The following is a 15,739-nucleotide window of genomic DNA, read 5'->3' as shown; positions in this document are numbered from 1 at the left end:
AGTCTACTTATTTTGTCTAGATTTTTTAGGTTTTGTTTTTTTTTTTTTGAATTTTTATATTTCTATATTTTAATAGGTTTGAAATGGTGACTTACATACTACTAAGTTTTAACAAAAGTTGACATTTGAGTTATTTTATTTGCCTTAGCTCTTTTTAAACCTTTTAAGGTTTTTACAAAATGAAATGTTCTATTTTATTAAATTTTGAAATTGCTATATGAAATCTGACCCACATCCCAACCTAGTTTATTTTTCTTCCCTTTATTAACTATTAGAAGAAGTGTGGAAGAGTGTATTATCCAACCAACATCGAATTTAAAAACCAAAATATACAAACATCTTAGTTTGCCTTAATAATTAATTGATTATAGACTTGTCTTCTATGAATTAACTTAAAGCTTTTTAAAATTATTGTTTTCAACCTGTGTGTTAATACTGGTTTAGTCACCTTTCTGGAAATAGCTCTTTTATATATTATATATATTTTCTTAGAGATCTTTTCAGAGGTCTATGAGGTCTCCCTTTTTCCAGCTAACTACTTATCTATGTGAAGCTGGATTTTCTTCTAATATTTCAACCAGAATAATGTATCCAGCAGATTGAATACAGAAACAATTATAAGAATTCAGGTGTCTTCTGTTAAACCCAACATTAAAGTGTTTGGGAAAATATACAATGGTGCTACTCATCTAATTTTTTTTATTTGTTTTGGAAATTCAGGTTATTTTCATAAAAATATGTTATTTATGTTAATATAGTTTATTAAATGAATTAATAAATGGTTTTAAAATTCTCTTTTAATTTCTTGTATGGTAAATATTGATACATTTAATACAAAGAAAAGCTCTTTGGAATTCTCCATTTTAAAGAGTGTAAAGGAATATGGAAACCAAAAGTTTAAGGACCACTGGTATAAGAGGTCACTGGGTAAAGGAAATTCATGTAAAAGTCTTTCGAGTGAAAGAATTAAAGACTAAGAATTTTTGTGTGTATATATGCTCCCTATTTGGCCTGACAGTGGCTCTATGGTAAATATTTGGGCAGTTGAGGGATTATTCTTTTTTTTTATAATGGGATAAGATGATTCCTACCTTAAGTTCTTTTCAATTAAGGTTGTGTTTATATCCTTTTTACTAGATAGAAAAAGGGCATTAGAAGATGTAGCACAACGACCTGGGCATGTGTCAGAATTCAATAAACAGAAGCATCTTGAAGCAGTTGATAAAGGACAGTCACCAGCACAAAAACCTAAAACTAGCAGTGGATCAAAATCATCAGTTAAGTCTATAAGCTCTACAAAGAATGACTCAAATTTAGGAGAGTATTCTACTCGTTACAAATCAAAGAATCTTGAAGATGGCACCTTACCAGAATGTAAACAGGTGTCTGATAAAGCCGTTTCTCTCCAGCGTAAGGTCAGTAGTTCTCTAATTTGTTACTATAGGTGTATGCATACATTTGCTATTATTACAAAGAAAACATCTAAATTTTTTATTTTCATTTTCCCTAAAGTTCGAAATAATGACTTGTTAAATTCTGTTGGTATGAAGTATTTTATTGGTTTCTTTTCTGAATAGAATAAAAGTCCAATAATTCAAAATCTTGAGACTTACAATTCCTAGAGGTTTGGCATTTGATGTATCAAAAATGAGAACATTTTGATGGTTTTGCTATCCGTTTGGGAAAGTGAATGTAATCACCAGCAGCATTAAGAAGTTTTTGTAATCTTTATTAATAATCTATAAGAATGAGTTTCTACTGAGAATTAATCATTTTCAACCTGCTTTATACTTTTTGCAGTATAGTTCAGAAGTCAAATACTCTGTTGTCCAGTATAGAAGAATATGTTTTTCTAGGTACTAATTTATTGGCGTTTTCGGACTTTAATCTGCTAATTATAATATTGAGGTATTGTCTTATTGTCTATGTTAATTAAATTACTATTATAGTAAATAATATATAAAGCATCCTGAGATTATCAGAGTATCTCCCAATAGGCCAAATTATGATATATTTAGTTTATTGTAATATTAACAAGTCTTTGAGTATTTAGGTACACATTACTCTTAACTTTAGCTGAGAGTACTTTCAACAACTACAGTTCCCTGCCCCCAAAGAACTTTTATTTAGAAGGATAAACTTAAAATTATCAACCTGCAAATTAATTTTGAAGAGCATTGGGAAGAAATGTTGATTATAGGGGAAATTTTGAAGAGGCTGAATTATGAATTAGTCTGTAACATTGCTTTCATTTTATTTCAAGATCTCTAAGGGGTGGCGGTGGGAGTTTTATTTTCCATTTTTACTTCTTTTTTTTTTCCCACTAGAATACCAGTTTATTATAAAAGGATATAACTCTGGAACAGCCAGATGGCAGAAATGTATAGGGCAAGGTTTGGGGCTTTCATGCCCTCTTCTAGCATGCTCCTATTCTAGCACCTCCGTGTGTTCACCAACCCAGAAGCACTCCAGACCCCTGTCCTTACGGGTTTTTGTGGAAGCTGCATTACATAGGCATGGTTGATTAAATTATTGGCCATGGGTAATTGAACTTAATCTCCAGTCCCTCTGCCTTCCTCAGAAGTTATGGGGGTGAGACATAACAAAAGATATCTTTATTACCCTCATTACTTGGGAAATACCAAGGAGTTTAGGAGCTCTGTGCTAGGAATGGGGATGAATACCAAAAATATATTTCTTATTAAAAATCACAGTATCGGACTTGGCCATCCTATTTCAGTATCTCAGCCAGTACTGGGTCCTGCCTGTGACATTGAGGTCATCTAATGAGGAAGTGTGTTTAGAGTAAACTAGGTGCTTGCCAAAAGCAGAGCTCTCTCTTTTCCAGGTTGTTTTTAATACTTTGACAGTAAATAGATTTGAAAGCTCAGGACACCAAGGACACCAGAGAAGTGCCCCTTGTTCTTCGCCTACAGCCATGGTTTTTTTTACATATTACCATGCTGGGCTCAGTGCTCCATTTATGAGACAATTTCTGATACTTCTGTTTTGATGCCCAAGCAGATCTGGATCCACTCATGCTTTTTGGGTGGGGTGGGCAGGGGAGCAGGGCAGGATGGGAAGAGGGCAAACAGATTTTTTTGCTGGAAGTGGGCATCTGCTTCCAAAGGTGACAAGCACTCTGCTTAGACAGCTGGCTGCAGTAAGATCCGGGCGGTAACTCAATACCTTGTTTGAGGCAGGGTCACTGGGAAGAGCCTTCTTTGGCTTGCCTGCTTGCCTATCTGCTTGCCTTTATTCCTTTCCTCCCTCCCTTTCTTTCTTACTTCCTTTGCTTAACATTTTTTTTTTTTTTAATATTTCAATTGTAGTTGACAATATATTAGTTTCAGGTGTACAACATAGTGGTTAGACACTTATATAACTTAAGAAGTGATCCCCCCATAAGTCTAGCACCCATCTGGTACCATACATAGTCATTACAGTATTATTAACTATGTTCCCTATGCTGCACGTTTCTGTCCCTGTGACTTTCACAACTGCCAATTTGTGCTTTGTAATTGTGGCATTGGGAATTTTTTAAAGTTTTTTTTTTTTTTTTTAAGTTTTTAACATAGGTGATAAATTTTATATTACAGGTTATTCAAATTGTATTATATATGAATCTTTTAAAATATGCCTATTATGACATCATTTTCAATTATTAGAACAAAATTAACAAAGCTATAATTTCAGCTTTATTAGTGATGGACCATGCAGATTTATATAGAAAAATACACTATAATAGTTTTGGACCATTCTATAAGTCTTGCTTGTTATAAAATACTTCTGAACAGAAAAGAGCATCTGTGACTGGTTACCTACAAATTCATGACCACTTTTGGGTTTCAGTTGTAAAATAGAAAACATTTCTTACCACTGTTCTTTAGAATGTAAAAAGTTTTTAATTGTGCTAAAATATTTAGAAAAAACTGTTTAAAGAACTAAGATTAATGGTAGAAGAAATTATATTGGGAATTATTACTATACTTCATGCCTTAATTTGGTTTATTTTTAATTTTTTTTCTTTCCAAAAATAGCTTCGGAAAGACCAGCCTTTGTATTATGGTTCAGTTCTTCTTATATCTGAATTACCAGAGGATGGCTATACCGAAGAAGATATTAGGAAAATATTTCAACCATTTGGAAAAGTTAACAATGTCCTCATTGTTCCATATAGAAAAGAGGTGAGTCATTTAGTCGGTTCTGAAAATGCATACAAAGTCATTACTTTATAAAGACTTGTTGGATCTTTTAGCTGCTTTTACTACATACATAATATACATAATTGGTAATTGAGAGTTATGGAAATATTTGGATTCAAATGAATAAGGGCCCAAAATACTGTCTTATATCATTTCGAATGGGTTGGCACATTTTTTCTGTACAGGGCCAGATAGTAAAATTTTCTTGCATGCCGTGGGATTGCAACTACTCAACTCTGCCACTGTAGTACAAAAGCAGCCATAGATAATATGTAAATGAATACATAGCCATATTCAAAAAAACTTTACGAAAACAGGTTGCATGCCTTGGTTTGCCAACCATTGCTTTAGCACACCAATAAGGTCATATATAATAAACAAGTGAATTTGTTTATATGGGAATTATTTTTACATTTGAGTTGTAGTCTTATAAATCACATAGTAAATTTCACCAAAACTATGAACAGCCATAGGCTGAACAGAACATAAAGGTGTGAGATAAAACAGGGCACATAGTGGGTACTGTTTGTTGCAAGAAACCTTAAAAGTATCTGCCCTACAGGAAACATCCAGATCCTGCCTTTTCTCTGATTGTTTATTGAGCCCTGTCTTCCCATTTCTTACTGTTCTATGAGCCTGCCATTGGATCCTTGTTTACCTCCTCTTATCATGGTAATGGTATGGAAATTCTGTAACGCTAAATATTTGTGAAAACATCCTAAAGATCAAATTACACTTTAGTAAAACAAAAAGAGGAGTAAAACCAGGACTTGAGGTAATTTCATAGTTTTGTGTTCCACAGAGTAGCATTAAATCACGCAGGGAATTTTAAGTTAGATGTTTAACTAATAATACATTTTATTTTAGGCTTACTTGAAAATGGAATTTAAAGAGGCAGTTACTGCAGTCATGAAGTACATTGAAACAACACCTCTTTTGGTAAATGGGAAAAATGTGAAAGTATGTGTTCCAGGAAAGAAAAAAGTACAGGTAAATTAGATTTAGATCTTGGATGTTTCACCACTGCTGTTGATTAGTTTGTTTTTTGCTTAAGTTTGGCACATAACGGAAAAATGCATAAAACATGTTTATGCAACAGATTGTATATGTATAAATGTCACTGAATAATGGGGATACATTCTGAGAAATATGTCATTCAGTGATTTCATTGTTATATGAACAGCATACACTTACACAGTCCTAGAGGATATAGCCTACTGTGCACATAAGCTATATGGTGTAGCCTATTGCTCCTGGATGACATATCTGTACAGCATTTAATGTACTGAATGCTGTAGGCAGTTGTAACACAATGGTAAATATTTGTGTATCTGAACTTAGAAAAGATACAGGAAAAATAAAATGTAAGAGATGAAAAATGGTACACCTGTATAGGGCATTTAGTGTAAATGGAGCTTATAGGACTGGAAATTGCTCTGGGTGAGTGAGTGGTAAGTGAATGTGAAGGCCTAGGACATTACTGTACACTATTATAGACATTATGAACACCGTATACTCAGGCCACTAAATTTACTTAAAATTTTTACTTAAATTTTTCTTTAATCATAACCTTAGCTTACTATAACTTTTTTACTTTATGAACTTAAAATTTTTTTTAAAATTTTCAACTCTTTTGTAATAACATTTAGCTTCTTCTGGAATACCTCTGGAACGACCTGCTTGAGGGTCTTCTTGAGGAGGTGTCACTCTTTTCAGACATATGTCCATGGTTTGCGTGTTCTCTTTCTTTTTTCCGTCATAGATTTGCTTGTAAGCAGATAATTCACCATGAACATTCCTCTCTGTTCATGAAAACTTTTCAGTTTTGGGGTCCATGTTTTTAAACTTTTTAAGGAGCTTGTTGAATGCAAAAGCTTTTGCTAAACCCTTCACTATGAATTTTCTTGGGGGTTCTTACGGGACCAGTGTTATATATGCAGTTGTCAATAACAACGGCCAGTATGTCATTATTTGGTACATGACTGTATAGCCTATACACAGTATTAAATGGCAAGAAAATGCTAAACAAAATTAGCAGATATCTGTGAAACCTCTACCTGGGTCATAAACCATAACCTTGATAACATTCTGGAAGCTTCTTGCATACTTCTTCCAAATCCTTACAACCCTCTTTTCTGCCCTATCTTCACTTCAAATGCCATAGTCGAGTTTTTGCCTATTTTGAACTTTATGTAATTACAATCATGAAGTATATTTTTAGGGGACATTTTGCTTCCTTAAAAGTGTCAGTGTTTATGAGTTTAGTCTTTCTAGATCCTTTTCTATGCTTCAGTTTGTTTATATATCCGTAGAGAATTTCTTATAGAAGCAGTTTAAAATGTTCAGTACATTTTGCTTTGTGTGTGTGTGTGTGTGTGTGTATATATGTTCTTTCAATTTAATATTTTTATCTGCTGAAAAATATCTACTTTATAGGAACTTTGTAACATTTTTTCAATCAGTAATTTGATTTGGAAATCTAACCACATTAGTACATGTAGATTTTTCTCATTTTTTAAAAACTTCTGTGCAGTATTGCTTTGTATGAGTATATCAGTTATTTTACCAGTTCCTTATGGATTGATATTTAGAATATTTCTAAGTACAGATTCATGTTTAGGTTATTTCTAATTTTTCACTACTATAGGACTTTAGCTAACTTCCTAGTGTATGACTTTCACAAGTCATTCTTACACATTTATGATAGTGTTTTTTAAGGTGATACCTACAGTGGAATTGCTGGGATATAGGATATACAGTAATAGATAATACCAGATCACCCATTAAGTAGCTATAATTTACAGTCTGATAATTTATGAGTGTAATAGTATTTCTGTGTTAACATCTTAATGTTTTCAGTTTTAAAATGGAGCATGTAAAAATGGTATCTAGTTTAAATTTGCGTTTTCCAGATTCTTAGCGAACTCCAACGTCTTTTAATATAATTATAGGCTATTTCTGTTCCAGTTTTAGTGAGTCATATATATTTTTTCCCATTTTTCTGTTGAGTTGTCTTTTAAAAAAATTTCATCTGAAAGTATTCATTATCCTAGATACTCATTTTGTATTTTATATGAGAAGTATTTTTTTTCTAGTCCATTGGTTGTATGTATACATGTATAAAGTTTTTTATTTCAGTGTACTAAAGTTTATTGGGTTTTTTTTTTTGCCTCTTACGGCTTTTGTTTTTGTTTTAAAAGACTTCTCTGTACCAGTGCCAAAAAGATGCTTCCGTTACTGTGCAAATGTATAATTTATGAGATAATGTGTGATTGGGATCAATATTGTTTCCAAAAATATGTAGCCAGTTAGCCCATCACCATTTATGCCGTTTGTTTTTTCTCATTTATTTGAGAAGCTACCTTCATATGTATAAATTACCCTATTTACATAGCTCTATTTCAGACTGTTTTGTTAAACAGTCTGTTTATTTTTTGTGCCAGTACTATGCGATTTCAATTATAAATTTATAAAATTTATAATATTTGCCTGTATTTCTAGTAGAATCCTTTTTTGTTGTTCTTTCAATTTATTTTGCTTAATCTTGAACATTCACTTTTGCATATTAGTTTTAGAATTAGTTTAAGTTCTCTGAAAATTTTTATTGGGAATTTAATTGATAGTGTATTGAATTTGTATTAATGTTTTTATAGTATTCTTTTTGTCCAGAAGCATGGCTTATCTCTCCATTTATTGGGATTTCATTTAGTGTCATTCAGCAAGTTTTATATTTTTATCTGTATGTTGTTGTACTTTTTGGAGGAGATGTTGAGTTTATTATTTGTATTTACTCGTATGTATCATAAATATTTAAATTGCTATTAGAGAAAGGCTCTCTTTCTTCCTCCTGTTTTTCGATTAGTTTCTTTTAGAGTAATCCATCATCCTAGTTTATATCTACTGCATGCCCTCTATATATTCCCATTGTCCTGATTTGAATAATGAATTATATGGCAACCCTAGTCATTACCAATTTTATCATTTAGAATTTCTTTTCTTTTCAACCAGCAGAAACTTCACCAGTGTTTCTTAAACAAATAAGAGGTTTATTTACCTCACAATAGGAAATGTGTAGGTAGGTGGTCCATATCTGGTGTAGCAGCTCCATAATATCTCCGGGAACCCAGCCTTTTTTCTCTCCACTACCATTTTTAGCATTTATTTTTCATCCTTAGTTGTAGGTGGTGGTTGTGCCTTTTTTATCTCCTCTACCATTTTTAGCATTTATTTTTCATCCTTAGTTGTAAGTGGTTGTTGTGCTTTTATCTTCCAAGCAGAAAGAAAGGAATAAATATCAAGAGCAAAATGTGCTTTGATTTTTTTTCCCCCCCCTGGGGAGAATGAGTTTCCCAGAACTTTTATCCTCATTTGATTTATTAGAACTGTGATACAGTTGTGACCTCTAGTTGCAGAGGAGGTTAAGGGGAAGCAAGATTTGAATGCGTAATTTAAGAACTTAAACTTTATCCTGTAGACAGTTAAATATTATTTTGAATGAACGGATTAGAAAGATTCATCTGAAAGAATGACTTAGTTGGGCAAATGACTCCAGAGGCGAAGAAAGCTTAGCAAATTGACTAAAGAAGAGAAGAGAGAAGATCACTGAAGTCCTGTTAGAAGACTCGTCTAGGCATCTCCCTATTGAGATAATAGAAAAGTTTTAGATAGATTAGTAACCTTGAGAGTAGAAAGGAGAGACAGCTTATATTAGTGACACTTGAGCAAGACCTGGCTGATCATTAAATTTGGAGAACTGGGAAGAAGCTCAGTTGTCTTTAATTTTGAAAAGTTTAATCTGGGAAAATAAGTAAGGATACTCATTTTATAAGGATAACACCCTATACATTTAGGATGTTAGAGTATTTCAGGTAGATTAAAATAATTCTCTTGGACAACTTTTTGATAAGATTGGTAAAGAAGCAACATAAGTCCAAGAACCCAACCATAATTACTATCCTGATTTTCATAAAAATGAATAATGGAAAGTATCAGCCCTGGAAACTAGAAAACATACCATCTACCTTTCAAATTAATTGATAATCTTCAACTAAATATAGTTTGGATGGTGCTGAATTGAAGGAGCCTTGGAGGCTAACTCAAGACTCCTTGTTTTGATAAAACAGCAGCCTTAAGGATTGACTGGAGAGGGACCCCCCAACAAAATTCTGGTTATGGCTTCTTTATATTAGAAGTATGAGGACATCTTTTTTGGCCTGTTACCACAGGAGGAGACATCAAGTTTTCTTGCCAGAGCAAGTCAAAAAGAGACTGTAAGTTCAAATAAGAGAAAGGAAGGGGGAGTGCTGTAGCTTCCTTGGTCCAGCTCTTAATTTTGGCATGAATATTCAAAACGAAGAAAAAAGTTTTCTGCCCACGTTTGATGCTTTATATTAGAACTCCCCTTGACTCTGGCTGTGATTCACAGAACATTCTCTCCATTTTGCTGTTGATTGGAATCAATAAAGAAATGTTACAGAAAAGGTAAAACTTTTTTACATCTCTGTAATTAAACCTGAAGAATCAACTCTGACAGAAACTCAATTACCTTTCTGTTAATTATAAGCCAGCCTAGACCTCAATAGTTAGCACTGATTCTTAATCCTCTTTTTGAGCTACTTTCACCACCACTACTACCAATAATATGATGAAAGCAAGCATTCTTTTTTCTCAGAGAAAAGGACACATGTCAATACTCACAAAAACTTTCCTTAAGCAAGAACCCTTGATCTAGAAAAAGTATAATCAGATTTTTCAATAGATAACAAACTGTTGCAACTATGAAATATTGCTGCAACTCAACCCTCTGCAAGAACAAAAAAAAAATGAAATAAAAAACTCAAGACTTTAAAAGGTGCCATTTAGTATTTTCAGCAAGATTCATGGGGACATTACATCTAAAACTTAGAGCAGCAAGCAGTCAACTAAGTTCCAAGAAGAATGCATGGAAATGAAAAAGCAGTGCTGGGAAGCAGTGAACACTTGTTTGAGCATTATAGGTAATCTAATCAGTAACAAGGAGATATAACCCAAAAAAGATACAATCAGAATTCAAATGAGAATTTAATTTCATTCGAATTTAAAACCTATTTTTCAAACATCTGTTACGTGTCAGGCACTGTATCTGCAAAAGATGCAGTGGTGAACAAGACAGATGTGCTTCCAACTTTCTTGGAGCTTATGGTCTATTTAGTCAGTAAGTGAAGGTTAAAGAGCCTAAAATTAAGAAGCGGAAAGGCATGTGGAAACATCTTGGAGACCCAGTCTGCATTTAACTAGAATTCCAGAAAGAAGATACCAGTTAAATACTGGTGAAGATTTCAAATTTCATATGGAGGGGCAACTTACAGTCATCCAGCCAGAAACGGTGTAACTATGAAAAGAAATAGTTGAGCCTTAGATAGCAGAGCATTGCATTTTCAAGTTTGAGTGGATTAAAAGAACAATATTGATTCATATTGTAGTTGAATACATCTATTTCAAGTCAAATACTAAATTCTTTGCTAGGACAGTATTCTCAGACATGCATGGACTCATAAAGTATTTCATCTATATATTTTTCCTAAAATATTGCTATAAAAATGAAGAACATTAAGAAATAGAGACGTTGTAATATAAAATTATTGGTAATGAGCAATGAAACCATTTAAATTGTAAAATCTAAATCATTTTTATGAAATAACAAATTGCAGAAAATATTACTTAAAATTATTAAAATAATTTTGTCTAAAATATATCATCAAAAATTGGTATGTAGCTAAGGAGTGAGGGCTAAATTTTTAAATTTGTACAGAGGAAGTCAGTAGTTTCAAATTTCTTTTAAAATTGAAGATAACTAATAGAATAAAAGTAGGAGAATGAGTGTCCTTTGAGTCATTGGGTGAGGGAGGTGTTTGGGATAAAATCTTACATAGTACAAAAAGAAATGTCTAGGATGCCCCCAAAACAGAAATTTATAAAATAACATGACAATTATGAAGTTCATATCAATTTAACACATATTTACTTAATGTACACTAAGTGCCAATCATGATTTTAAGTACTGCAGATAGTAGTTAATAAAACAATGTCTCTGTTCTCACCAACTTTAATAACTTAAAAAGGTAGGGAGAGAAAGACCATAAGGAAATTAAAACAAGTGCTGTGAAGAAAAATAACAGAAAAGAGAAATAGAAGTTCTCTTGTTGGGGAACTTTCAATAAGGTAGTTACAGAAAGGCTCATTGGAAAGGTGGTTTTAGAGCAAACACTTGAAAGAGGTAAGGGAGCAAGCCATTCCCTGGGTTGAGAGCATTCCAGACAGAAGGAACAACAGCTGCAAAAGACTTTTAAGATTCACACTTAAGTAGCTTGTTTGAGGAGGATAAAAGATGCTTGAGTTGGAAGCAGAGAAGTATAAGAAGAGAGATTTGGTGATTTGGGGCTAGAAGATGGGTGGAACGTGTGGTGTAAACTCTTATAGGCCATTGTAAGTATTGGGTTTTTTTTTTTTTGGTGTGATGAAAGGATTTCGAATTTGAGAATGGCGTAGGGATGGGCAAAAAGGCAAGGACAGAAGCAGAGAGACTATTAAAGAGGCTATTGTAATCAAAGCAGATAGTGGTAGATTGGACCAGCGTGATACCAATTAGACATCTGAAATGTCAAGGCTATTTGAAATAATGTTTTTGAAAGATAGTGATAAAATCTAGATGAATGGTAAAAGGTGGGATGTAAAATTATGCCATATGATCACAAATTTAAGAAAATGTTTTAATTCTTTGTATAAATAGAAAAAGGTAATATACATTGATATTTTAGGGTAGGAAGATTTTGGATGTATTTTGTATGCTTTTCTGTATTTTCAAAAGTTTTTTATAACTTGAGAAGAAACTAAAATTTTCTTAAATAATTATCCTTCATAGAACAAAGAAGTGAAGAAAAAGACAACAGATTCAAAGAAAACATCTGCATCCGCTTTAAAGTAAGTGATTCTGTAATTTCATATATGAGAATTTGCAATTTAAATTTTTTTTACTTTTACAACTGCATTTTTAACGTTTTATTACTGTTTTTAGTTTAAATGGGACAATGTTGAGATTGAATTGTTTTAAAGTTTTTTAGATTTAAGCTTTGCATATTTAGAAGTTTTAAAACTTAGAATTTGCTAATTTTTTATTCTTTTAAATAGAAAAGATACAGATGCTTCCAAAACTGTTGATACTGTGACTTCAGCTTCTGCTCGTAAGTTGTTAACTTTTAATACTCCTCCAAATGAGTATATTTTGTCAGTTCACTAGAAATTTCTTGCAAGATATGCCAGGAAAACATTTATTGGGCTTTAGTAGTTGGAGCCCACATTGGTCCCTGTATTAAGCTATTTACTATTATGTAATTATGAGACCTTTTTTGGAATAAATAAAAGGACTTGATGAGATAATGTATGAAGAATACATAGTTATATAGTTAATAGCTGTTTAGGTTAGTTTTGCAATACCTCCTTTCATCCTCCCCCTAATAAACTCACAGGACAAAGCATAAAGTATGTTAAGATTGCTTGTCTGTTCCCCTTTGTTTTTGAAAGTCTGCCGAAAGCTAAAAAGTAAGCAACAAAGACTAAGCAGAAATGTAGATGTTATTATAGTCATGTGCTAAAAGTTTTTTCTTTATATTCAAGAAAGCACTTCAGCTAGGTGAATTGTACATACAATTTTAATAAACTTGGTTACTTTTTTTCTCAGTCTATTTTGGATTGGGAAAATGGAGACAAAGACGTTAGTGCCAAAACATATACCCTTGATTCTAGTAAGAATAAACAACTTGATAGTGAAGGACAAGACAGAAGAGCCAAAAGGAAGTAGGCATAAAATATATTCAAAAAGTTAAATTGTGTGTTGTATGTTCTCTTTTGGAAAGGCAGATGTATATATAGTGTGTTCTGGATTTCTGTTCAGAATAGAGTAAGAGTTTTGGGTACTAAAACTAGTATTCTGGTGACTGGAAAATTCAATTGTATAGAATATCTCATTTTTTGGTAATGTTTAGTTGGATAGCATACTGAAGTTATTGGAAGTTAGTGAAGGTGACTATGGATGCTTTCTGGAGCACAGTAAATTTTTGACTAAAGTTTTAAATGTGAACAGGTAAACAGATAATATATAGAAGCAAAAGATACTTTAGTTAGAGATGACATAACAAAGGTAACAATTGAGGAATCACTTTATAGAAGGCCTTGAAGAATTGGGCTAGGAAATTTTTTTATTTGACCTCATCAGTAGCTTTTCTTAAAATGTGTCCTGCGAAAGACTAATTCCTGGGAGATGTTTTAGATGAGATAATGTTTGGGATATGTATTATAGGTGTTCCTCTTTTCTTTTCCTTTCCTTTTCTTTTTTATTTCCTTTCCTTTTCCTTTTCCTTTCTCTTTCTCTTTCTCTCTTTTTCTTTCTTTCCTTTTCTTTCTTTCTTTCCTTCCTTCCTTCCTTCCTTCCTTCCTTCCTTCCTTCCTTCCTTCTTCCTCTTTAAAAAAATCCACAAAACATGCATTTTATGAAGTCCTACAGGAAAGAAACTTATTTAGCTTTGTTTAACCCACTGTTTTCTAAGTTTGGCTAAGGTGTACTCCATTTTTTCTGTGTAAGACCTAGTAATAATTGTACGGACTCTGGGAAATTACCATAGAGAATAAAGAGCCAATAGTTGTTTAGGATTCTTACATAGATTGGATAAATGGAGATTGAAAAATCCTATTGAGAAAACATAGTTGGGGTTCACTTTGAGGTAATTAGAATCTAATATAAAAAGGTTAATTTAAACGGTGAAGGATGGTAAAATCTGAACTTTCGTATGTAAAATTTTTTAGTGAATAAAATATAAAACTTAAAAATACTTTTAAATCTCAAGGTTTCAGGCTGGATGGATTTTACTAGATGAGTGTAGTAATATTGATTATAAAGGAAAACTTAGATGCAGTGATTTCTTTGAATTTGGGGAAAACCATGAACTTAGAGTTCACCAGTGCTGAATTTCAGCTATAACAGACTATTCATTGGAAATATCCTTTAGTCAGCTAATCACATAGCTTTTTTTTTTTTTTTTTTGTCGTTAAGTTTAAAGTATAAATTTTGGTAATTATCCCAGCATAATAAAAGTAGTGAACCAAGGGAGAAGTGCTTGAAGCTGAGTGCTTCCTTCCTTCCAATATAAATGTGAAAAGAGAGAAAAGAGCCTGTAAGTAAGACTGAGAAAGTGTCAGGCGAGGAAAATAAGGATGCATGATATCTTTTTGAGATCAGCAATATCAGTGAATAGTGATAGGAAATTAATTAGGGCAATTTTAAAGAGAACTTTGGTTATAAGCATTACTCAAAAAGGGTGAAGAGAGCTACAGGTAGGAAGCAAAAGCATAATTTGATCAGAAAGGGGAACTTTAGAACTCTTAACCAATACTAGTTAAAAAGAAATTAAAGTGTTTATTGAGCACCTATTATGCACCCATCATGGGAGGAACTTTTTAAAGTGTGAGGATACTACCAAATAGAAAAGATCTCTATTTCCAAGTAGCTTACATTTTAACTTGAGCTAACAAATAATAAATATCGAAAAGTGCTATGACAGGGTAAAGGTGATGCAGGGTTAAAGTTTGATTTAGAGTTAGAATTTAGTATGTAGAATAAGGTAATGATTTGTTAAGTAGAAGGATCTACTAAGGGCATAATCTGTGCTAGAAGACAGAAAAGAAAGGAAAAACTGCTATGGGTTTTACTGTTTATACTGGGCATTTTATCTCAATCTCTCAGCCCACCTTGTGAGTATATTTAATATTGTTTTCATATTATAGATTAGGAAACAGATTCAGAGATTAAATGACTTGAGGTCACATGGAAGAGTTAGGATTCAAACATACTAAACTACCTCCCTGAGGATGAAACTCTTTTTTGATCACTCTTCTTTTATCTTCCTTTAATGATTTTCTTAAAAGTCTGTTTCTCTTCTCATGTCATACTTGTTTTCCTGGTTGATTTTTTTTTCTTGCAGCAGTGACACCTCCCATACAGATATAAACCTCTTCATCTCTCAAGTTTACTTCTCTCATTTACTTACATCATCTAATAATCACTAGTCATCCAGTGTAGAAATCCATTAATAATGCTTTACCTTGTTTCTATCCCACTCAGTTCAAACTTAAATAACATTCTTTTTCTTTTCATCCAACCACTGGCTGATTCAAATTAGTTTTCAAATCTACCTCAAACTTTTCTTCTTTGCTCCATCACACCTGTTTTAAACCAGACTTACATTTAAAAATTTGAAGATAGCTTTCTGATTGGTGTGTTTTTATTCCACTCTTTGCACTATTATTTACCTGTTGCCTTGAGGCCTCTTTAAAGCAGATATGATCATTTCACATCTGTAGCATTTCATAAATGATATTTTTACCCTATGGCCTCAGATTGTTTTTTCAATCTCTTGTCTGTCACTCAACTGTATATTATGTTCCAGCTACTCAGCTTTGTTATTTTCCAGCTATGTTATGTTATTATATTTCTCAGCTCTGTG

General features: G+C 32.6%; 1 protein-coding gene across 4 annotated transcripts in view; it reads left to right on the top strand.

Annotated features, from left to right (window-relative positions):
- The window catches only part of ZNF638 (zinc finger protein 638), a 77,782-nt gene that overhangs the window by 29,868 nt on the left and 32,175 nt on the right, over window positions 1-15,739 (top strand). For all 4 annotated transcript variants that reach the window (XM_011365548.2, XM_011365547.2, XM_023533822.1 and 1 more), the window contains 5 exons: window positions 1,138-1,415; window positions 4,041-4,187; window positions 5,073-5,195; window positions 12,106-12,164; window positions 12,372-12,424. In XM_011365548.2, coding sequence (XP_011363850.1) covers window positions 1,138-1,415; window positions 4,041-4,187; window positions 5,073-5,195; window positions 12,106-12,164; window positions 12,372-12,424 — 660 coding nt within the window. The remainder of the gene's footprint in view (window positions 1-1,137; window positions 1,416-4,040; window positions 4,188-5,072; window positions 5,196-12,105; window positions 12,165-12,371; window positions 12,425-15,739) is intronic.

The sequence above is a fragment of the Pteropus vampyrus genome, unplaced genomic scaffold, assembly GCF_000151845.1.
Source record: "Pteropus vampyrus isolate Shadow unplaced genomic scaffold, Pvam_2.0 Scaffold113, whole genome shotgun sequence".
Taxonomy (NCBI): Eukaryota; Metazoa; Chordata; class Mammalia; order Chiroptera; family Pteropodidae; genus Pteropus; species Pteropus vampyrus.
The sequence above is the reverse complement of the archived record's forward strand: the minus strand, read 5'-3'. Positions and strand labels throughout refer to the sequence as shown.